Source organism: Argopecten irradians, chromosome 3 (genome assembly GCF_041381155.1).
Source record: "Argopecten irradians isolate NY chromosome 3, Ai_NY, whole genome shotgun sequence".
Taxonomy (NCBI): Eukaryota; Metazoa; Mollusca; class Bivalvia; order Pectinida; family Pectinidae; genus Argopecten; species Argopecten irradians.
The window spans coordinates 61,863,119-61,888,128 of record NC_091136.1 but is presented as its reverse complement, the minus strand read 5'-3'; the positions used below and the strand labels follow the sequence as shown (position 1 = coordinate 61,888,128).

Sequence of the window (25,010 nt, the reverse complement as noted above, 5' to 3'; positions counted from 1 at the left end):
ACACAGGCAAAAGTGTCACGCATGTAAATCATGTGTGGCCATTTTCATGTGAATCTCATGCGTAAATCATATGATTTTTTGACACGCTATATAAATATTACATCGATACACATTTGTTAAAAGTTTTGAAAACCGTGAGAAATGGAAGTCATATGTGCCGTATTTTTCATACTCACGACTAAAAATAAGCTTTTAATATGTTATTCATCGCCAAAAGTCAATAACATTTTGAGAATCGCAGTACTTTCAATGCATTGGTTTTAATCTTACAAATGCAAATTAAAACTGAAAATGATTTTTCGCAGTACTGCCAAAAATATTATATTGCGGTCTACAATTTCATTTCACATTTCGACAGTGTTATTAGCAATCATAAAGTGATTTTATAAAGCATATGGAGCCATTTGAAGGATTTTCACGGCTTATTTCATTAAATTTCATGCTCTTTCAATAGATTAATGGAGAAAAAATAGCATGTCAAAATTTTCGCACAGTTACGGCACACATGACTTTAACCCTCCGTCCATCTCTCGCATATATTAGCGATAGGCATAGTAACACGTATAATCAACTGTCTGGTAATATTTGTTGCACATAGTATGTCTAAGTTTTGAAGTCAAACACTAAAATTCATCATACCAAAACTGGTGGTGTCTACGACTACGCATACCAATGATTGTGTACACCGAAATAAAATGATAGGTTCTGTAACTTCAGCAATTTCTCATTGTAGAAACAGGGTAAACATTGTTTTATAGGTTATTATACAATATTCTGTCTATCATTCGGCCGTTCTAACGAGCCACAATTTCACAATCAGCCAAACAAAGTCCTGTACTATGCCCAGGTGTTGTTTTTGCGTGAGAATCGCGTGGATTTTCTTCAATATATTTTCATTTAAGTGAGGACAGTAATTATCTGTTGCAGTTTTGGAAACTGTAATCATTTTGTCACCGAAACGCAATATATACAAAAGTGTTGCATGAAGCATAGAAGAGATATGAGTGATTTCCCAGTCACGGTTGACACTTGAAGCGGAGCTTTCGACGCCATATTTGCTTCGCATACCAAATTACACCTTCGCATACCAAGACACGTTCGACCCCCTGTAAGTGTATACTATATAAACGAAGGAATGTTTCTTTAAGGTTCTGGACCCGTGTGTGCTATAACCTGGGTTGATTCCATGAAATCCAAATGGACCAATACAATGTTTTCCTTATAACATTAATACTCACCTGATAAAAGACCATGCTATCCTCCTGGACGTCAATGATAAAGGTACGAATTTTGATGACGACACGCTTTAAGTGATCGATCCACGGAACGCCGCCGTACTTGTATAATGTTTTGATATGTTCTATAAATTTCAATGCTACCTGCTTAAATATTGTCGGTAAGTGCTTTAATAAATATATGATGGTATTAAACACTTTCTGAATTCCTCCGTCCTTAAGAAAGTTAATCACATCTTTGAATGCGTTGACTGCGTTGACAACAGGATCTATTACGGTAGCGCTCATTTTATCAAACATATTGGCCAGATCACTGATGTCGTTGATCCCGAACTCCTGAATGAAAAGTACATATCAATACACCGGAAGTATGGACAGAAACACGAAGCATTTCAAACTAAGTTGACATCATTGAGTGTACTATGCAAAGAATGTCTTTTACACATTTTGATTAATCTTGATCCCAATTTGACTTTTTATGACTCCAGAAATATTACTTAAATATTGTATTGATCCTGAACTCACCCTCTATTACTGTTGGGCTGATACCTCAATGAATTGTAAAGCTGTATGGTTGATCATTTACTGAATTTATTCATTTTTAGATAATTGGATAATGAAAGGGAAGTTACATTTGGTAGTTTTGCATCATTTAAGATTATGTTAAATTGTTTACCTTGAGAATATTCATGTCGTAACCAACATGTCCCTGAAAACACATCTTAGCTTCTAGTAGCGGAAATCGTTGATTGACCAGTTTAAGGTTTAAAATGGCAAATGCCACATTGTAGATATCGATCTCAAAATGTCCGGAGAGATACTCTGTTAAAAAAGATATCAACATGTGAAACAATCGTATAAAGAAATATCATTATTTTCCATATACAGGGAGTACACTAGCACTAGTTACACTATCAAACTTATTTTGTCTTATTTCAATTACAACAAGAAATCCCAGAGGGATCTTGGCGCCCATCAAAGAATGATCTATGTCTGACATAAGATAGAGGAATCTTTTCTCTGCTTTTCAAACTTTAACTATCAAAATCAAAGATGGTGGCCGGTCGGCCATCATGTTGACCGATCAGTCCCAAAATGATATATACACATCTAAAGCGCTGGTTGAACCTACAGATGAAATTTGAGACAGATCCCTACAGTACTTTCTGAGAAATAGCGGCAACAAACTTCAATGATCAAAATTCAAGATGGCGGCCTGTTGGCCATTTTGTTCACTGATCGGTACCAAAATAAGATATGCACAACTAGTGCCCTAGAGGAACCTACATGTGGAATTTGAGAAAGATACCTTCAGTACTTTCTGAGAAATAGCGGTAAAAAACTTTAACAATCAAAATCCAATATGGCGTCCAGTCGGCTATCTTGTTGACCGATCAGTTCCAAAATGCAATATGCACAACTATGATCCTAGGGTAACCTACATATGAGATTTGAGAAAGATTCCTTTGGGACTTTCTGAAAATAGCGGTAACAAGAATTATTAACGGACGAAGGACGGACGGACCACGGCCGATTGGCGCTTTGAATAAAAAAAATAAAAAATCGTTATGGATAATTTGTATTATCCAGTCTGATAATTTCTTTAAAAAATGTTGCTTTCAACAACTATTTACGTGGTGATATAATTCAGCCCTAATAAAATAATAAACATAGTTTGTACTTAGTTCCAGTTCAAGATTGTTCCTAAGAGTTATTCCAAATTCAGCCCCAATCGCGGAATTCCCGATTACTTTCTGCCAGTGAATGCCGGGTAGCACAATGCTGAAGTACAGACCATCTTCAAGGCTGGCACTGTACGAGATCACTCCTCTCCGTAGACGTAATAGTGTAGGGTAGGTGTAGTTTGTACTGTAGAGATAGAAATGATGGTAAACTGGGAAAAGTAAATAATTTTTGTAACCGAAGAAAAAGGCGTACGCTCCTGTTCTTGATAGAGAAAAAAAACATTTGTCAGCAGTGTACCATCTTTAAAACAAAATGTCGACAATAATACGGTAAACTGCCTTAGTATATTTTCTCTGTGCTAAAGTCAAGCTCAATTGATTAGATCAAACCTATAAATAATAACACGGCCTCACCTCAGTATATCATCCCTCTGTATCACTGTCAGCCTCCCTTGATTTGGATGAGAACGGAGCGCCTCGTAAGCCTCTTGTTTTACCTGTTTATTGTCATCATGTAAAACGCTGTGTAGTAACGAGTCAGCGCTCTGAAATGTATTGAAATACAGCTATAAATAAACATTGATATAGTAGGAATACATGCATATCAAAACTAAATTAAAATAATGATATGTTAAATAACTGTGATAACTAGCTTTGTCTTTTCTACCATTGCTATTCACCAGTTTTAGTAAGTACAAATGGGCATTACATACAAATTTTTACGTAGTGGTACTTGGGCATTACATACAAATGTTTACGTAGCGGTACTTGGGCATTACATACAAATATTTACGTAGCGGTACTTGGGCATTACATACAAATGTTTACGTAGCGGTACTTGGGCATTACATACAAATGTTTACGTAGCGGTACTTGCCTCGTTACAAGAGAAATGCTTGAGACTATTGACTGCAGCCCTTCGCCACTCAGGTAGACCTGTGTTAGGCTTCATAAACGAGGTGATGTGTTTCAAAGACCTATTCATCCCAGCGTTTCCTAGAGCATGAAGTAAGGTCATCTTTGTAAGTATGTAGTGGTTCCTCACTTTGGTAGATACAGCGGGTTCCTCTAATTCCATGTCTGGTCCTATATGTAATAAAGGAATTTATAGTTATTGTTATTACAAACCATCAAAATATTTCACAATTTTGTATTTTACATGTAATTACCTTTTGTATTTAACATGTAATTACCTTTTGTATTTAATATGTAATTACCTTTTGTATTTAACATGCAATTACCTTTTGTATTTAACATGTAATTACCTTTTTGTATTTAACCATTTTACATGTAATTACCTTTTGTATTTAACCATTTTTCCAGTTTGTCTATCACTTTAGCAGCATATAAAGCATCGTGGCGTTGTGCGTTCTTCATCAAGGCTCCCAAACTCAAACATGACCTTCTTGATGTGTTAGTCAGACTAACGATCTCTGGAAAATGTACACAAATGTATGTAATGGACACCTATTGTTTGGTGGGTATACAAGTTTTTTTCGTTAGATATTCCATTAAGAAAACCTATATAAATAAATGATAGCTGCGATGAGGTGTTGATTTGTTTACTGATCAATTATTCCTTCAAATAACCACTAAATACATAGTTGTATTCCCTCAAATAACCACTTAGTACATGGTTGTATTTCATCAAAAAACACTTAGTACATAGTTGTATTCCCTCAAATAACCACTTAGTATATAGTTGTATTCCCTCAAAAAACCACTTAATACATAGTATATAGTTGTATTCCCTCAAAAAACCACTTAGTACATAGTTGTATTCCCTCAAAAAACCACTTAGTACATAGTTGTATTCCCTCAAAAAACCACTTATTACATAGTATATAGTTGTATTCCCTCAAAAAACCACTTAGTACATAGTATATAGTTGTATTCCCTCTAAAAACCACTTAGTACATAGTATATAGTTGTATTCCCTCAAAAAACCACTTAGTACATAGTTGTATTACCACAAATAACCACTTAGTACATAGTTGTATTCCCTCTAAAAACCACTTAGTACATAGCATATAGTTGTATTCTCTCAAAAAAACACTTAGTATATAGTTGTATTCCCTCTAAAAACCACTTAGTACATAGTTGTATTCCCTCAAAAAACCACTTAGTATATAGTTGTATTCCCTCTAAAAACCACTTAGTACATAGTTTTATTCCCTCAAAAAACCACTTAGTACATAGTTGTATTCCCTCTAAAAACCACTTAGTACATAGTTGTATTCCCTCTAAAAACCACTTAGTACATAGTTGTATTCCCTCAAATAACCACTTAGTACATAGTTGTATTCCCTCTAAAAACACTTAGTACATAGTTGTATTCCCTCAAATAACCACTTAGTACATAGTTGTATTCCCTCAAAAAAAACACTTAGTACATAGTTGTATTCCCTCAAATAACCACTTAGTACATAGTTGTATTCCCTCAAATAACACTTAGTACATAGTTGTATTCCCTCAAATAACCATTTAGTACATAGTTGTATTCCCTCAAATAACCACTTAGTATATAGTTGTATTCCCTCAAATAACCACTTAGAACATAGTTGTATTCCCTCAAATAACCACTTAGTACATAGTTGTATTCCCTCAAATAACACTTAGTACATAGTTGTATTCCATCAAATAACCATTTAGTACATAGTTGTATTCCCTCAAATAACACTTAGTACATAGTTGTATTCCCTCAAATAACACGTAATACATAGTTGTATTCCCTCAAATAACCACTTAATACATAGTTAACGATTTACTGTCAAAACCTACGCAATTTACAAAATACATAAAAAGAGAGAGGGCAAGGAAACTGCTTACCAGTGAACGTTTCACCATCACCCATACACAGGTATTCTACGGCACGCATTAAATCCTACAACCAAGGAAAAAACAAAATTGAAGCTGAGAGAAATGGATTGGTGATCTGAAATAGATCTTGTATTCAAAGCAATACCTTACCAAAGAAGGGTTTTCCAATGTAACAAGATGGAAAAGACAGCGTTGCATGTCCTCTTCGGTAGTGTTGTTACTTTCCAGGATAAGTGTCCTTATCAGAGTCTGTGATAATCCATCCCCACGTCTAGATAACATATCCACAAACAGACCTCTTCTATGAGTACAAAGCGTATCGTTGTCACAGACTACACCTAGCTCTTCCTGCACTAGACTCCTGAAATCATCTTGTGGCAGAGAACCCAGTAGGTGCCATAGGTCATCAACACATCCTGGATCCTCTGTAGCATTGCCTTAAAGTCACAAGACAGATACAAACTAATAGAGTGAAATCTCAACATTACTTGTACACGTCCTCACAAGTGAAATTTTTGAAAGTAGCAATGGTATTTAATTACCATTTGTCACAGCTCATGACACCAATATTCCACAGGCATGAACCATTCACAAACTATGTATTTTCTTCTGCTGTAAGCCATTGTAAGAATTTTAATACAGAAATGACATTTTTACACTGATCTCACACCGTATGTTTACTTACCAGTAGAGTAGGTATTCAGGATACAGTTCAACAGAGAGGTCATTGTGTTGTTTACTTCCGTCAGCGCATGCGATTCCTCTTCTTCCTTTGTGTGAATTTCATACACATCGTATAATAAAAGTAAACAAAACTGAACAAATGTTACAATGCTGTTTTAATATATTTTATGCACCAATAATACATACTAACCTGTTGAATAACAATTGAATCTTGTACATAACTTCTCCAAGTGAAACCACCCATCTTTGCAGTACTGTAATATTAGAACATTGTAATTGTTTAACATTTAATATGTTAATGTAAAATAATTATTTAATTAATTGGCATGAAAATAAACAATTGATAAATTATAATGTAAGTAAATACCTTGTGCTGTCGAGTCGCAGGTGTGATGTCGCGTACGATGAAAACACATCTTCTGGAATATCTTTAATAAATCAATTGAATTTTTGAGATATAAAAGTTATTAATAAGATTCAATCGGAATATTGGACAGACCAGAATATAAGGTATTTATCGAACGTAACAACGTCATTTGTTGTAACTAATTGTATCGGACCGACAAATGTGATATCTTTATATAAATCTTCTTGTTGATATTAAGTAGACTGTAGCCACCAAGGTCTTTTATAGATTACTCCAAGAATTGAACGGTATGTTGATTTAATATGAAACAGGTTAAAATACTTACCTCCAGACGTACTGTCCTCAATTATATACTCTCCTTTCATTGGTGTTCTGTAACATAAAAATGAACGGCTGTCAGACAATCCGAAATTATAAAACTGTCTCGCTCCCCAATCATATCGACTAGAAATCTAAATTTCAACACTACTCTGCGAATCAATATTTTATTTGTTAGGAAATGCTTTAGTAATGCTTGATGTTGATAACAAGCAATATATTTAGGATGTGAGAATAAATGTGGAAAGGGTGTGATATACCTAAAAACACGTATATTTAAATGTGATATACCTAAAGACACGTATATTTAAATTTGATATACCTAAAGACACGTACATTTAAATGTAGTATACCTAAAGACACGTACATTTCAATTTGATATACCTAAAGACACGTACATTTCAATTTGATATACCTAAAGACACGTACATTCAAATGTGATATACCTAAAGACACGTACATTTAATTGTAATATAAATAAAGACACGTACATTTAATGTGATATACCTAAAGACACGTAGATTTAAAAAGGGACTTATTTGGGGATTTTACACTAGATACGAGGTAAAAACCAATGAGGCGGAACGAATTTGAACGCTAGTGTACTAATAACAGTATACAGTATAAAGAGTCCCTTGGAGATTTCCAATAAAATATTAATGTTTCACGGCTGTTACAAAATACGGACACAGCCTTTTTAGTATATTGATGGCGTGATAAAATACATTTCTCTCTGTTTCTTAGAACTGTTTCTTTTCTCTATTTCTTTGATCTTGAAACAAATAAATCAGAAAAAATAGTGTAAAAAAAAAAGAGATTAAAAAAATTACCAAATACATATTTGATTTCGCTATGGTATTTCTAGATCACCAGTGAGAGATAGTCGATATTTTACTTGTATGTACTTGTTACTTACCGAGTCGTCGTCGTTTGTTCTGTCTGTCGATCCAAAAAAACGTGGTCTCGGGCGGTGGCATGCTGAAGTACGCCATTTGTGTCGTAGGTAAGGCTCTACAATATATTAGATTAAAATGATTGAAATGTTCCATAACAAGGAAACAAGAAAGTTGTAAAATGTTCAAAAATGCTGTTGAAAACTTAATTACATTGAGGTTCTTGTTTCCTTTCTTAATCCGTTCGTTTACGCTCTTATTTCTGAGAAGATGTTCAAACACCAGAAATCAAATCAATGCATTTAGAACTCTGATACGTTTACTTTGTATTTTGTTCCCACTGTCGTTGACACTTCCTACCTTGTTGTGAGCCCGGTTATAATGATCACGACTTTGATGTGTCTTGTACACAGTTTGGCCATTTGGGGACCTTTGTATGTGATAGGAGTGTTCCAAACGTCCTGTAAAACAAGTAACGATCACATTAAACATGTAACGTTACTACAACATTGAAACAATATACAGAAATAAAGGAACGTTGTTCTCACCTGAATGATCCGACTCCTCATTTGAAAAGGTTACAACTGAGTCTGTAGGTGTTGTCTGAAAAACCGTTATAACCAATCAAAATACATTCTATTGGCGGTTTTCACATCATCTGCGAGAAACTACATTTGGGAAAATGTAGATATCCGCTTAATAGGTATTAAATTGGTATTATTAGAATCAGGATAATTTTCAAATTGTTGGAAAGGAATAAAATTTTACGTTCAATAATCAATATTAGTCGAAACAAAAGGATTACTTTTCATTACTAAGATTAATGGGTTTTTAATTATTTTGATATTTACTTTGGGCATAACATGTCAGTCGAAAAATAATGCGGGATGTTATAAAGTTTATTTTGGCTTGATACTATTAATAGTAACCTTGTTGATCAAAAATATGTTTCTCACTTGAAGAATATATCAGATGAGCGATAACAAGCCAGTCATATCAGCGCAGTTTATTTTCAAATAATACTTACTCGCGATTTTGCAGAAAATATGCTGACAATAGCTTTTTTCAGAAAGATAGCCTCGGTTTGGTCTTCCTTATGATAATGTACGATCTCTACCAGACCACTGCTGTCCATTGTGAATAGGAAGCTGGAAGACACAGTTAACGATTGTAGACACGATATCAACTTTTGGTTACGTATTGCATTCCAATTGAACTACATCGGAAAAATAAAAATTATGTGCTCAAAGTATAACTTACTTTTTTGAAAGATCCCATTTTCGTGGATTTTGAAAAGCTAAAAAATAATTTAAAAAAAATCGTCAGTCATTTATCTAGTTTAGGTTTTAAAAACAATAATGTGAACTTGAAACTGCATGCAATCTGCGTTAATATTTTTTAATAATTATTATTTGGAGTGATGTTTAACGACTTTCAACATTGCAAATTGCTGTATCATCATATATATATACTTTAACGGTAATAAACCTAAGACAATTTCCAAGCGCACATATATCTCTCCCTTATTTATATTTACCAAAAACATTACCACATCTGGCTATATATAGAATATAAAACTTATAAAAATATTCCTTTGTTTTTTGTTTTGTGATTACTGACAAGACAGTTAAATAAATAATGAAAATCAGACATCAAAGTTAATTATTAAAGTGATAACATGTTCTCACGAAATTCGGTTCCGTGGCGGATGGTGATGCTGTCAAGCTTGAGCCGGTTCAGTCTAGTGCCATCTCCCGATGTGTTCACGGTACGGACCCTCAACTGTAAAAACAACCTTAAATTATATGGGTATGGCATTCATTTGAATAGAATCACCCGATGTGTTCACGGTACAGACCCTCAACTGTAAAAACAAAAGTGGAATTTTATTGATAGACTTTTAGAGTAACTAGTAAAGTAATGAAATTGGCATTAGTTTATGATGTCGTAACTAATAAGGCAATGTCATTAAAATAAAGTTGTTCTTCATTGTTTTTCCATTAAACTCCAATATTACAATATATTATAGCTGGTTATGCATAGATGGAATTACATTGAAAATATTGATACTATGTAATATTTCTTTTTTTTTCTTTTTTTTTCCTGAAAGTCTTTTGAATGTTGTTTCTTTACATATATTGATATTGATGAAAAACTCTTTTTTTCACATTTTAGATTTACTTAGCAAATAGTGTCATTAAATTACCGTAAATAACAAGTGTTCTCCTTTAACCATATTGCTAACTAAGACCGTGTTTTGTTTTTCAACCAATTTTGCTTATACTGCTATATCTTTCATGTAAATAATGTAGACCTCTTGTGTACAATTAAGCTCACTCTTTATAGATAAAGCTCTTTTTGTTGTAATTAAAATTGTATATGACATATGAATGTGACATCAAAATTTGAAAATAAAAAAAAATGTAAAAAAATGTAAAAACAACCTTACATTATATGGGTATGGCATACATTTGAATAGAATTTCCTGATGTGATCACGGTACGGACCCTCAACTGTAGAAAACCTTTAAATTATATGGGTACGGTAAACATATATGGGTATGGTATACATTTGAATGGAATCTTCCTGTGTGCTCACTTTACGGACTCTCAACCGTTTAAAACCCCTTAAATTACATCGATATGGAATTCATTTCAATGAGATACTTTTTGGAATAAATATTCTGTCAAGTTGATTTCGGGTGTCATCTGCCAAGAAGTTGTCAACGTTTACTATCCAAAACCATGTTATTTCAAAGCAACATTTTTTTAAAAGTTAGTAGTCTATGCCAGTCTGCTTTGGAATAGACTATACGCACAGGGATCTTCAAACTAGTTTATACATATATATAGTGCCCATTTATTATTTTAGTTTAATTAGGGGATCTAAATTTAAAAAAAATGGCAAAAATCCTACCTTCTGGCCTGTGTGATAAATCAAGTCAATATCAACAAAGATATATAATTTTAAAGTATAAGATAGAAATTGTTATTGATATGAAATGTATATTAATAATTCAATTTTACTTTTTTACTCATGTAGATTTCTTTCTTACTTTCATTTTCATTGGCTCAAAAAATTACTTTATCAGCCCATAAAGGAAAAAATGGCGTCGCCGTTTGTAACGTCGCATCTAATTAGCTGAGATGACTGCGTAATGATTTCATAGACAAAAAAGTCCAAAAATGAATTTTGAATACTGAAGAAATGATCTTTAGTAAATTCAGTTATAAGGATTCATTTGAATAGATTTTCGCGGTTTACTTATAGTAAACTGTATATAAGAATAATGTAAACTACATCTATCGTTCCTCATCAGGGAGTTACCTCCCCATGCTCTTTAGTGAACATTATCACATATACAAAATTATATATGCTACTTCTTTCCTTTAACTGACAGTTCTCTAAGAATAGAGTGCAATTAACACTGTGAAATTATTTCTTGTTTGTTTGTTTATACACTGCCCGTGATACAAGGAATGACTAATATAGGTCATCCCTGATATTTTAAGCATATCGGCATTTATCATTACTGTCAATCAAATCTTTGGAAATCTGAATCATCATATACACATAGCTTGATATCCATTAACATCTGAAAAAAAATCTTAAATATATAATATATGACCTTACAACTCCCCTGATATACACAATACATTGTCCCCTAATACTATAATTGTATGAAGTTTCAACATAACTCATCAATCCGTTGTCTGTTGTCTGAAGACCAACATCCAGACATACTGTGAGATGGACAGACAGACGGACGTAGAGACAAACAGACAGACAGAGGAAGACTAACACTAATAGTAACCTTCTGAATCCATCGGCAGGGGACTAAATAAAAAAATCTAAACAAGAGCGTATCAATGTTCCTGCAGAAAGGCGGTTACTTTTGTGAATGATTTCCTTTTTTATGACTACACTCTAAGTGAATAATCTATCCTATTGTGAGTATTAATCTCTGTCATCTAAACTAGGGATTCTGTACCTTACATAGACACGTACAGTACTGTAGTCTATAACATTGTTAGTTCTGCTCCATCTCAACAAGCAAGGAATATGGACACGACTGGCCTGTCCGATGTCAGTCTTGTGTGACTGTACGGGTTTAATGTTTGATGCCTTTGTACGACAGTATGACACAACATACCATCGTTTCTCCAAACACATGCTTACATTTTGCCACCCACATATACCCCATACATCTGAAGTCGGCCTGCTCTTATTTAATTGCTCACAGAACTTTAAACGAACTACCACTTAAACATATCACCATTGTCATATATGTGTGTGTTTAGCATAATCATATCGCCTAACTTCAAACTAGCTTTTAATATATAACGGCAATAACATCAACTGTGATTGAAGATTTGATTTAGTGGGTTTATCTATCGGCTTGCAATACAACATTCAGTTTTGTCATATTTTGTGTGCCTTTTGTAGACTTCTATGATGCTACACATATCTTAACCTGCTGGTAAATTGTTCGATTAGTAAAATTTGCTTTTTACTTACTTTTCACGTTTTTATTCATCCAAATAATGGCACGGATGATAACACTCCAGGTGGAATATCTCAGAAATGTGAAAGTATTCTCCATTTATAAATATTTTGGTCTCTAATTCCATTGTCGAGAAAGGCACATCAGCTCTAATTGAATCGTAAAGATGCTTATATATATAATGTATTGTCAGTCTTTTGTTGGAGGCTTCCAGCCTACCGAAATGGACACCAGCACTTTGAGCATTGTTTTGTATTTGAATAATGGGTCTTAAAACGAGCACTATCTCTTCAGTAAGGTATTGCTAGAGGCACTAAACATAAAAATTGCATACACTTTATTTATGTTAAGGTTTATGTATTTTCTTTGTTGTAACAAATGTATTAGCATACTTGATTTTGACTTTATAGAGAGATATTCAGAATGGTGTTTTATCCTCCTCACTAGAATAGGAAGTGGATACCTTGTCTGAATACGGATACTCCAATCATTATTTGCTGTATTTCAGTTTATACAAAACATGTACACATATTTTGATCCACTTGTACATTAAAAAGTGATGCAGATACTAAACCTTTTCTACTAACAATTAAATACTTTTATTTCTACATTTGAAAAATACAAAATGCATGATCACAAAACACAAAATGATAAAATGTGTGTTTATTTTGTCAGTTCATCCGAATATGATTTTTTTCTTTTTCTTTTTGCAAACTGTTTAGATTTACACAACTTGCAAACATTTTTGTATGCCATGATGAAATCCAAAACATGTGTTATCCATGGTTAAATAAACAAACTGATGTGTGCTCTCACAGCAGAAGTAATATAGGACGAAATAAACAGATGTATACCGGACGCATTATTTATTATACATAATATACAATATAAAAAGTATGATGAACGCGCGGGATAATTAAGAAAATCAATATTGAATATGAAAATATGCATGTCTTAAAACCGGATATTCCATTATATAAATTTGGTATACATTATTTTCTTTTAAAAACAGAAAGAATTTTGGTGTATTGATTTCCTGTCTGTATTCCATTGAATTCAATTCTTGCATTCAAATGCATATGATTGAGGATTTGAATTGTTTTGAATATAAATTTTATATACATTTTATTTGGTAAAATATTGTGCATGGAAAGCAAATTTTGCATAAAGGATGAGATCAACTAATGCATTTACCAAGACGTTTTAATTTTAGTTAAAATTGCTATCTACATCTTTATATGAAAAAAATAAAATATAATATACGCAGATATTTTTTTAATGCAAATTATATCATATGATTAATTACCCAATCATAAACAAGGAGTATGTTTTCATCAGTGTTTAGATAATGAAAAAATGAAATCGACAAAAGCAAGAATTAATGAAAATACAGACATGTACAAGTTTATATAATCTGGATCGAGATTATATATGAACATGACTTCATTAAGATAATATTTTCATATAACGTGTGATAACAGTTATTATAATGAACTAATTATCCAAGTTGAAGTCAGTGAAAACAAAGTATTCAACAAATCCTACCTATTCATGTATGTGTCATAACACATAACAACATACTCCGAAACGTATGATCCCAACGATCAGAAGCTGAATACAATACCTAAATAAAGATTGAATAACTGTAAACATACAGATACATTTACATGTTTGTGACAAACATTGATGAAAATATACTCTCTGTATGAGATTGAGAATGTTTCCCCCTCTTTGGGGAGGGACAGGAGAATCTCAACCCGAGGGGTGAGATTCCTAAGTTGTCAAACACGAGTCTTTGCCGAGTGTTTGACAGATTTGAGATCTCCTTTCTCCCCCAAGGAAGTGAATGATTCTTTTTATCTTACCCTATATAATCGCGTGCAAAGATCTCGTTCAGCTTGTCTGTACCCTAGGTTAAGATAGAAAAATCTCACAGCGTTAAAAGTGCGGATATTCTTGTCCGAGATAAAAGAAACGTATGTCTACGTTGGAGTTTGAACTATTCATTGACAGCTAGGCCTGCATCAATTTCACTTCTAGGATATTTGGCTTTCAGGTAGATATATATAAAACATTACAAAATCTACAATAGATCTATATTTATTTACTTACGTGACACACAATGGTGATATTGGTCTTCCCCAAAACCTCCGACTCGGACGTGTAGCTGTAGTGGTGCTCCTTACCATCATGGAAGTTATAGCCAGCAACACCAGTTATATACCACCACAACACAAACACTGAAAACAACCAACTTCTCATCCTCATCTTTGATTCCCCATTTGGTTATATCCCAACAACGTAATATACAGTAGTCCAGGTCTCCTACCTGACACCACAGTGAATGCCCTATACTGTTTTAATTTGTTCTCTCTGATACCTAAACCAGGAAGTAAAGAACTACCGGGTATGGGTAGGTAGTCTGGGTGGGTTAAGACCAGTTCCACCTGGGGATCGACAAACAACGGTTACTAGAGGCTCAATCATTAGTGATCGCAAAAACGTAGCCATTTTAGTTTCATCTGATGGCGTCTATGATATACCTTATAGTCGTGGTGCTGCTGAAGATATTAGGTAAGTCTAATATAAATTATTAGATACATATTTAGCTTTCATGATAAATGGTTATTGACTGTTAAGACTGTTTACGTTAATGTTTTGATAGCAAATCATCTGGGTTTGTCTATTAAGTAAATTTGTATTCCGAATATCTATTCTGATCGGCGTTTCAGATAGAATGATTGATACTACATAGATAATGTTGTCGCTTCGGGATCTACAATCATTATTTTAGATCAGTATGTAGATATTGGTTTGATCATTTGTGTGTAAATGACACACTTAATCTATGCATTTTTATTTTTATTTTTTTTTTATTTTAATATCAGTTTCGGTTGTATGTTATTTTATATCAATATATAAATGCGCAAAACATGCAATATACACGCAATGGTTTCAATTGTATTTCTTGCTCGAAACGTTATTTTAATATACGGTTTCCGAAGATGATGTTTTTGATGTATAGTTTGTATCTAATATTTAGATATGTACACAACACCGACTAATTCGAAAAACTAAATATGTAAAGAAAAAATTAGATATGAAACATACTTGAAGTTGTCTTTAATAAGCCATCTGATGTAAGGGAGACAACCCATTTAAATACAGTATACACATGTCTATATACTCTATAAAGTGTGCGGTTTTCATATATATTTTTTGTGATTTCCATGCATAATGTGCTGATGTATATTTTATTTGATGAAATAAATAATCGTTATGTCATAATATTATGCAATGTATTATATATACGTTTGACGAGAATGATTTCTGATAAAATGGTTTTACTGTGTGACTTGTTACCCTGAATAAGATCTTTTTTATATAATAAGATAACTTTATAAAATTGTATAACTTACAACACAAAAACATTGATTTAGCCATAGGGGTCTATGCAAGTGAAGTTTTGACGGACTCCCCCAACAATCCAAACAGCCCGTCTGAAATACCTGCCTTTTCTGAAAAATGTATGCTTAAGGAAGGTTGTCCTCTTCTATATCAGGTAACCATTGTTTCATTAGTCGTCTGTGTAGTTATCATCAATGGGCATGTCTCATTATATTTTAAGCATTTCGTTTTTCTCATTCCCTCTCCGGACACCTCAAGTTTGAATCTCATCATATTTCAAGGATGTCGTACGCACTAAACTAGTACTAGTTATCTAATTGGTGGCTATTCCATAAAAAATACAATAGAAGATGGATTTTGTTAATCGTTGGTTGGGTTTTCCTGAGATGAATTGGCTTATAGTCTTCTTATTCAGTAAGGCCTCTATAGGTCGAAGTGGGCGTGGCCAAAACACTCTCTATCTTACATAAATATTGCTTTAATTGCAAAATCTTGCAAATAAACCAGAAAAATAATGTTCGATGTAAAGATAATATTTCGAAATAAACTGTGTTCTTAAGTAAAGAGATTCAACTGCATAGTTTTCTATTTTTCATTTTGATTACATTTTCTAACATTACATTGTTTCTTTGTTGTATCTTGTACATTCAGTCACCTTCCTGGTTTGTAGGGAACACAGCCAAAACAGAAGTGTGAGGTACATTGCCATCCACTACAATGTTTGTGGTTATCAGTGGAAAACGCGACTCACATGTTTGTACAATGTGGTGGTAAGTTTGAAATGTCCATAGGACAGAAATCAACTAGCATCGGGTGTTGGTTTGGTGGCAAGTGTTCGTAAATGAACATTAAGCATAAATTATGTAAAACGTCACTGGTAAAACATACCGTAGTGCGACATGTAAACGAATATCAATCATTGTAATGCCTTACGAAATACATACCGATATTTCAAGATGTACATACACAAACTGATATTTTAAGTTGTTTCTCTACCGTTTTTAACCAATCAAAGAAAGACGAAAACCTCCGGAAATATCAAAAGAAAAGGCACACGCATTCTTACTGTCACGGAGAAGACGTGATTTGGAACACGAATGCTGGGAAGGATGTTATTGGGAAGAAGTAGAGGAGGTCAGGAAAAATGGCGAATCAATCGTAAGTGAAAGAACACATTGCGCATATCCATCAGATTAACTTTATACTTCCGAAACAATCATAGCAAAGTATAGTTGGACAGTTATTCGTTATTCAATCATCACCTGTTTTGACGGATGCAGCGAAATAAAATATAGTCATTTTTTTGTTTAATTCCTTTGAATAACTATAATTTTTCGGAGTTTTCAAGTACATATTTAATTATCAAATACCTTATCAGCCGTATACGGTCCCAGGCAGTGGGAAGACGTGCTCGTGCACGACTTTTGAAGGTGGCTGCCAACTCCATCGGCCAATTACATTTTTATCATGAATGTATGTTGGCAAGAAATTATTGAATTCTAGAAAAAGACAAATTTTATACATATGTCAATAGTTATTGGGAAAGAGAGAACAATAATTTAAGTAGGAATAAATGGATGGTTTCTATAAAAAGACAAGGTCCAATAACTATTATTATTGCAAAGGGCAATTTGCCCCGTAAGTTACAGTCGAATCACGCTGATTTTCGAACTCGTCTCACATCTTACTAATGTCAGTCTGCATACAAAGTTTCATTAAGCTCATTTCATATTTACTCAAGCTATCAAGTTCACAAAGTAACGTAATAACTATTTGTGCAAATTGCAATAACTGCGTTAATTACAGTCAAATCAAGCTGATTTTCGAATTCATTAATTCATTAAGTTCGGTTCATATTTACTCAAATTATTGTGTTAACAAGGAACAAAACACGAACAAAAGACTATTGCAACAGGCCATCATAACTTGTGGTCAGTAGATTTGAAGCGGTGCTGCTAAGGGGTTTTCCAGTGGTTCCGATAAGGGGATTTGAAGTGGTCATTTTAAACGTTTAAAATATGTAAATGAGGACACCAATGAATTTGAAGTGGAACCCTTTAGGGGATTTGAAGTGGTCTCGCTAAGGGGATTTTAACTTAGCAGAAGTGTCTAAAAATCAAGTTGTGCTTAACGAGAGCTATTCCATCAAAATCATCCTTGGTAACTTCTGGATTAAAAACAATATTGCTGTAACGACTATTGTAAGAATCTCTAAGCAAACCTAGAGTCTAGGGGTTTGTGATAGATGTTTTACTGGGATAGCTCTTATTTCTGAAAAATAACAAAAGTGACCACAAAATTTTAGTGTATTGTATTTCACATAGATTAATATTTCTTTTTTTTTAAAATACATTTTTAACTACAATATGGAATGGTAGTACACAAAACAATTAGAAATAAATACCAAAATTACAGGAAAACATGTGTGTCGACCTACATATAATTACCTAAATGCTCAATTTAAAATGTAATTTTGCAATAACAGCACAGTCATTACTTCATAGTACAGAAATTGACTTTAAAATTAGATTATAAATAGCTATTAAAATAATATTAAAATCATATTTCAATTTAGGCCTGTAATTTATAAATATTTAAAAATAACAGGTATCTAAAACTACATTTAAATATTAATTAGTGCTTCAATATAATGGTGATGGTATCAGAAAACATATAATTTTAGTTTAGTTAAAACCAATTTAGTACAAAATATCAGCAAAAATTTTAAACCCGATTTAAAACTTATTTTTATTTTTACAATATTCAATATAAGATAAGATAAGATAAGATAAGATTTATTCTGGTTCAGGACAATCATGAGTCCTCTATACCAGACTCGTATAGATACATATTACATAAGTTATGAATGCATTTATAATCTGTACACATCATACAAAATTGTGTTATTATGATATTGTTGCTTCGTAATTGAAAAAAAGTTCCTGATTCTAAACAAATTTACATTAATTGCTGATACTACATGTTCTGGCAGTTCATTCCAAATATTTACAGTTCTTATAGCGAAATAGTTCTTTCTGACTAATGTTGTTGATCGTTTTGGGAATGTTTTTTTCGTATGTCCTCTAGTACTATTGCGGTCTGATGCATCTTTCCAAAGTAATATGGCATTGAAACATTCTTTATCGTAGAAATGACTTGTTATCTTATATAGTTCTATCATATCTTCCCTGATTCTCCTGAAGGCTAGCGTTGGTAAATTTAGTTTCTTCAACCTGTCTTGGTAGGTCATGTTTTTCATTTCTGAGAGACATCTAGCTATGTATTGTCATTGAGAACAAATACTTACATGTATTTCATTTCTATTTTTGTTGTGGGAGTTACCTCCCCTAGAACAGCTTTACAACAGTAGCTACAGTGCATGATATCCCGATAACACTCGTAAGTAAAACGTAGGAAGATGAAACGTAATGGGGGGGGCGCAAAGGTCCTCAATATTCCGTAACACCCCCCCCCCCCCCCCCACTCCGGCGCCCCGCACCCACAGGAGATACTTGATATACTTTTTTTCATATATCATTACATATAATCCTTGTACATTTCTATAAACAGTGGTGTCGCTAACAGGAAATTAATGAATACGCAAATAAAGGGTATCCCCTAGTAAATATTATCATAAAGAACGACTGAGATGAGTTTTACGATGGAATTTAAAGATTTTCGAGCGGCGAAGGCGCGAGATTTTGGTGTTTGGGGGGTCCTGGGAAATATTATGATAAAGAACGACTAAGATGAGTTTTACGATGGAATTTAAAGATTTGCGAGCGGCGAAGGCGCGAGATTTTGGTGTTTGGGGGGTCCGGGGGTCTCCCCCGGGAAAAAAATTACGATTTAGAATGGCAGAGATGAGTTTTACGGCGCATTTTGTTGAATTTGCGAGCGCCGAAGGCGCGGGATTTTGGTGTTCGGGGGGTCCGGGGGTCTGCCCGGGGAAAAAAATTTACGATTTAGAATGGCAGAGATGAGTTTTATGATGTATTTGATGAATTTGTGAGTACCGAAGGCGTGAGATTTTGTTGTTTTGGGGGTCCTTGGTTCTCCCCCGGGGACAAAAATTAAGATTTAGAATAGCTGAGATGAGTTTTACGATGTATTTTGATGAATCTGCGAGCTTCGAAGGCGCGAGATTTTGTTGTTTGGGGGGTCTGGGGGTCTCCCCCGAGAAAAAATATTACGATTTGAAATGGCTGAGATGAGTTTTACAATGTATTTTGCTGATTTTAAAGCGTTCTTAACACGGTAATTTTTCGATTTAAAGTTACCTGCATTTAGAAATGATAATTGTGAGTTCGTCATATCATTATGCAACCCTGCTCGATCTGAACATACCGGATTCACACCATCGGCACATTGTTGTGTAACTCAAAGTAATAATGAATTGAAGACGTATAAACATATTAATCTTTTAAGAAGCATTTTTATAAATAGTATAATCCCTTTATGGACATTTTTCGTGTGTATTGAAATTTTATTTTTAAAATTTGAACATTACGTGCTTGAACGTTTTAGGAAACGCGCCGCACAGCGGAAACTGTTCTAAAATTAAGTACAAAAATGTGCATGAGGACCCTTTTTTCTTTCAAATGTGCATTTCACTCGGCGAAAATGGGGGGGGGGCAAAAAGACATGTTTGCCCCCCCCCCCCCCCCGTCCTGGGGAATGGGGGGGGGGGGGGGGGGCAATTGCTTCCTACGCCCCTGCCCACATTTTCACGGCATAGACACTGATAATTATCGGTCCAACTGTCACAAAATGAGCAAATACAGCTTACACTCTTTATGTATCTCATTCAAGAAATGTATTATATTGTCTCACTCGTCTACACTGTATCTTATAATGTCTCTGCTCAAGAGATCGATTTTGAAGACGCTTATCAGTGGTTGGTCCATCCAATATATTGGTTTCTCAGGCCACATGACCACTGCTAGTATAAAGTATTATTCAACTGCTGCAACTAATTCAATGGGTTTAGTCAGAGGTATTCCGATACATTTTAATATTCAAATTTTCCGCGAAAACAAACGTATCGGAATATCTCTGACTAAACCGATTGAATTACACTGCAGGGGAAGTCACTCTAATCGCTCTCCACTAGGACGTTGCTTTCGATGTCACAAGTCAGAAAGCGCCGGTAATTTTGGATTAAAATACTGCGTTCGACTATATAAACATCGTTTATATGCTTTTGCATGGTATGTTTGTGATTATGGATTATCGGAGGACTGATGCGTGACTATGACTCTAGGAAAAAAGGTATATTATTGTGAAAAAAATAACTTTAATCGAGGTGGGGGTAAAAATTCCAATATGGCGACAGTCGTCCCTTTCTCTGTTTGATAGTAGGCCTAAATATCCCGATTTTTTTAAATAATTTTTCAAATCTCGTATTTTATGAAAAAAATCACATGACTGTCATATATACTCATCAGTCCATCCACCAAATACAAAAAATGTATGGCAACATCCATTTTCATTGAGTTGGCCCCCTGTGATTTTACCCTCGTGATTTTGACCTTGAATACAAGTCAAGGTCATTCATTTGGGGGGGGGGGCAATTGCCAATTTAAATAATTTTCAAACCTTTAATAAAGAAAATTCAATACACACGAACTAGACTAAAAATGTCCATCAAGGGATTATACTATTTAAAAAATAATGCCTCTTAAAAGATTAATTTGTTTATATGTCTTCAATTCATTATTACTTTGAGTTACACAATAATGTGCCGATGGTGTGAATCATCATGAATTATCATTTCTAAATGCAGGTAACTTAAAATCGAAAAATTACCGTGTTAAGAACGCACCAGCAAAATACATTGTAAAACTTATCTCAGCCATTCCAAATCGTAATATTTTTTCACGGGGGAGACCCCCGGACCCCCCAAACAACAAAATCTCGCGCCTTCGGAGCTCGCAGTTTCATCAAAATGCATCGTAAAACTCATCTCAGCTATTCTAAATCTTAATTTTTGTCCCCGGGAGAGAACCCAGGACCCCCAAAACAACAAAATCTCGAGCTCACGCCTTCGGTACTCACAAATTCATCAAATACATCATAAAACTCATCTCAGCCATTCTAAATCTTAATTTTTCCATCTGGGGAGACCCCCGGACGCCCCAAACACCAAAATCCCGCGCCTTCGACCCTCGCAAATTCAACAAAATGCGCCGTAAAACTCATCTCTGCCATTCTAAATCGTAATTTTTTTCCCGGGGGAGACCCCGGACCCCCCAAACACCAAAATATGGCGGCTTCGGCGCTTGCAAATCCTCAAATTCCATCGTAAAACTCATATCAGTTGTTCTTTATCATAATAATTATTTACTAGGGGATACCCTTTATTTGCGTATTCATTAATTGCCTGTTAGCGACACCAGTGTTTATTAAAATTACAAGGATTATATGTAATGATATATGAAAAAAGTATATCAATTATCTCCTGTGGGTGTGGGCCGCCCGAGGGGGGGGGAGTTGTTGTTGTTACGAAATATTGAGGACCTTTGCCCCCCCCCCCCCCCCCCCCATTACGTTTCATCTTCCTACGCCACTGGTAGTGACCCTTGTTTGTAGTGCAAAGAATAAGCTGGACGTTTATTAATCAAACAAAAAAAAAACAAAACAAGCTCGTCAAACTTATAATTGGTAAGTCAAACTTGAATTAAAGTCCAGAACTACTCAAATCTCTCTTACAATAGTGTATTTACCTTTTAAGATGCATTATTTTGTCTTAAAAGTAACTTTCCCTTAGCACCAAAATTGTTTTTTCATTAATTCTATGCATTTGTGGCCCCTGGGGACATAAATTGTTCATTATACCGAAAATCCGCTATTCTACTTTAATAATACCACTTAAATCTGTGATGAGTAAAAGTTTCCGTGGTAAATAATTTGAAGGGGAGATAACTCTGTATGAAAGATGAACAGACATTACGTATACGGGGACATGCGCCTCGGGGAATTAGGATGCTTCATTTCCCTCGATAAACACAATGTTTTATTTCTCAGCCAGAAACAGGACTGTAAACATGAGGTATAATAATATAAATTATTTAGCATTAGGCCAAAACAAATGTCTGTTACATTGGCAAAAAAAATAAGGTCGGTAAGTCGGAAGGACTTTTTTTAGCGTCTTTCACTCTAAAATTATGGCCGGAACTGGATCGAATTCCCGACTCGTAGAAAAGTGGTAAAATAGGGTCAGGGGTAAAAAATTAGGGTCTGTCAAGTAACCCTAAACAGACATATATTTGTTTTGGCCTTATGCTAGGTTTACACTATGTTCCCGGCTACCACGGTAGCCCCGTTTGCCCGAAACGTGGCGCGCCGTTGAATTTTGGCTATTTTTTCTTCTGTATTCAAGTTCAGCTAGGTCTTGTGAAGTTTTGCCACGGTCTTTTACGGATTACGTGGTGGACAGTGGATGTAGGGGAAAGTGCTGTTCCCGGAGGTTAAAGGCACACTACGGCTTTAGCACGGTCTATCAAGGATACCACTACGTTCTCTCTAGGCCTGTTACGATCTGATGAGGTCTGTTACGTTTTACACGTTTTGATCAAGCTCAGATTACGTTTTTCACGGTTCGCCAAGGCTAACTAGGGATGAAAGTCTGATGACGGGCTTTTTTGGAGGAAATGAAACAATATCTATTGCCGAACATGTCATTTCAAACACGTTTTAATTACAAAATGTGTTAAAAGAAAAGAAAATCTTAACACGAAGTGTTTCTACGCAAATATTTTTTTTCTGTAATGGTTCTCACTTAAACTGCCTCTTTGGTATAATTTGATGGTTTAAATGTGTTTGATAATGACTATTTCTATTTATTAATACAAATAATTCGAAAAAGTAGCAAATATGTACCAGGCCAGGCAATGATACTCTATCATATATTGCTTGCAACGTAAGACCGTAATAAGACGTAACACGCCGTATCACGTCGGGTTTTCAACCGCTACGAGCCGTGATGTGCCTTGACAGAACGCATCAAAACGGCTATCATCCACCTTGGCTTGCCGTCAAAACCTTGACAAACCTGGACAAAACGGCACAAAACGTGCAGCCATTCTGCATCAACCGTGATAAAACGTGGAAAAAACGCAACAGAACGTCACAAAACTTGAAATCACCGTGAGATTCCGGGGAACGTGCTTGATACCCGTTCCACCACGGACCGTCTGGAAGTTTTGTTACGGCCTCGTACGCGCTGTTACGTTTTGTTACGTCAATCCCGTTTTGTTACGTCCTGTGGCGTTCACCATCTGTACCGTGACTGCCGTGGCAAAATTTTTGACAGTTTAAAAATCTAGCACGGCATCCACGGTAATCACGACCGCTCACGTTTGTCTATCACGTCTTTCTGCGTTGTCTCACGTTGTCTCGCGGTCACCACGTTTTGTCCACGGTAGCCTGAAACGGGGCTGCCGTGACCGCCGGGAACATAGTGTAAACCTAGCATTATACTTGGAGATACTGTATAGCTCAAAAATGACTAAATTAGAAAATTATCTCCCTTTATTCAGTCCAACTGTACTGTCTGTGGTTTCTGTATTAAATTAAATATGATCCATGAAAAATGTTTGTTTTCGCAATGTTACAGCATTGTAAGTGATGTCCTTACGCGACCCTGGCTGTTAATAGGACATTTAAAGATGATCCACCGCTGACAAATGGGTTTTTTTTTCTATCAAAAACAGGACCAGACGATTTAGTATTTTTCTTCAGTTACAAAAGTTACTTAATTTACACCATTACCACCATTGAAAAGTTCGAGCATCTATTTTTAGTTCAAGATAAAAATAATTAATTGCATCCCGAAAAAATTCCGTGACACTATGTCCTATATGGAATGCGTTACTGATAGCGCATGCACCGAAAGCAAAATCAGTTATTTTTTATTATAGTTTTGAGTTAATTAGACATACATATACACGATTAAACACCAATTATTGTTCAAATGATGGGTACCATTTATGCTCTGTCGGCGGTGGAGTATCTTTAACTAATACTCATGTTAAAGTCTCCGCTATCCCTATTTTATCAAAAAGAAACTTTTTTTCTCATATAAATAAGAAAATG

The 25,010-nt window shown here is 34.6% G+C and overlaps 2 protein-coding genes across 4 annotated transcripts in view; one reads left to right on the top strand and one right to left on the bottom strand.

The window, feature by feature from the left end:
- Window positions 1-14,891, bottom strand: part of LOC138319305 (uncharacterized) — a 54,706-nt gene extending 39,815 nt beyond the window's left edge. The window contains exons 1-19 of one of the 2 annotated variants that reach the window (XM_069262366.1): window positions 14,619-14,891; window positions 9,691-9,784; window positions 9,263-9,299; window positions 9,030-9,150; window positions 8,551-8,605; window positions 8,363-8,463; window positions 8,026-8,120; window positions 7,117-7,163; window positions 6,792-6,852; window positions 6,615-6,678; window positions 6,426-6,510; window positions 5,891-6,177; window positions 5,750-5,804; window positions 4,219-4,353; window positions 3,798-4,006; window positions 3,335-3,465; window positions 2,917-3,104; window positions 1,912-2,057; window positions 1,239-1,571 (exon numbers count right to left, since the gene is read on the bottom strand). In XM_069262366.1, the coding sequence (XP_069118467.1) occupies window positions 1,239-1,571; window positions 1,912-2,057; window positions 2,917-3,104; window positions 3,335-3,465; window positions 3,798-4,006; window positions 4,219-4,353; window positions 5,750-5,804; window positions 5,891-6,177; window positions 6,426-6,510; window positions 6,615-6,678; window positions 6,792-6,852; window positions 7,117-7,163; window positions 8,026-8,120; window positions 8,363-8,463; window positions 8,551-8,605; window positions 9,030-9,150; window positions 9,263-9,299; window positions 9,691-9,784; window positions 14,619-14,774 (2,400 nt within the window). In that variant the 5' untranslated portion in view covers window positions 14,775-14,891. Of the gene's footprint in view, window positions 1-1,238; window positions 1,572-1,911; window positions 2,058-2,916; window positions 3,105-3,334; window positions 3,466-3,797; window positions 4,007-4,089; window positions 4,098-4,218; window positions 4,354-5,749; window positions 5,805-5,890; window positions 6,178-6,425; window positions 6,511-6,614; window positions 6,679-6,791; window positions 6,853-7,116; window positions 7,164-8,025; window positions 8,121-8,362; window positions 8,464-8,550; window positions 8,606-9,029; window positions 9,151-9,262; window positions 9,300-9,690; window positions 9,785-14,618 lie in introns of those variants that run through there. The other variant, XM_069262367.1, reaches the window with a different exon arrangement.
- A 29-nt stretch (window positions 14,892-14,920) lies between these two features.
- LOC138319306 (uncharacterized) overlaps window positions 14,921-25,010 on the top strand; it is a 48,269-nt gene continuing 38,179 nt past the window's right edge. Inside the window, exons 1-4 of one of the 2 annotated variants that reach the window (XM_069262368.1) lie at window positions 14,921-15,080; window positions 15,947-16,068; window positions 16,585-16,684; window positions 16,930-17,072. In XM_069262368.1, coding sequence (XP_069118469.1) covers window positions 15,032-15,080; window positions 15,947-16,068; window positions 16,585-16,684; window positions 16,930-17,072 — 414 coding nt within the window. In that variant the 5' untranslated portion in view covers window positions 14,921-15,031. Of the gene's footprint in view, window positions 15,081-15,946; window positions 16,069-16,584; window positions 16,685-16,929; window positions 17,073-25,010 lie in introns of those variants that run through there. The other variant, XM_069262369.1, reaches the window with a different exon arrangement.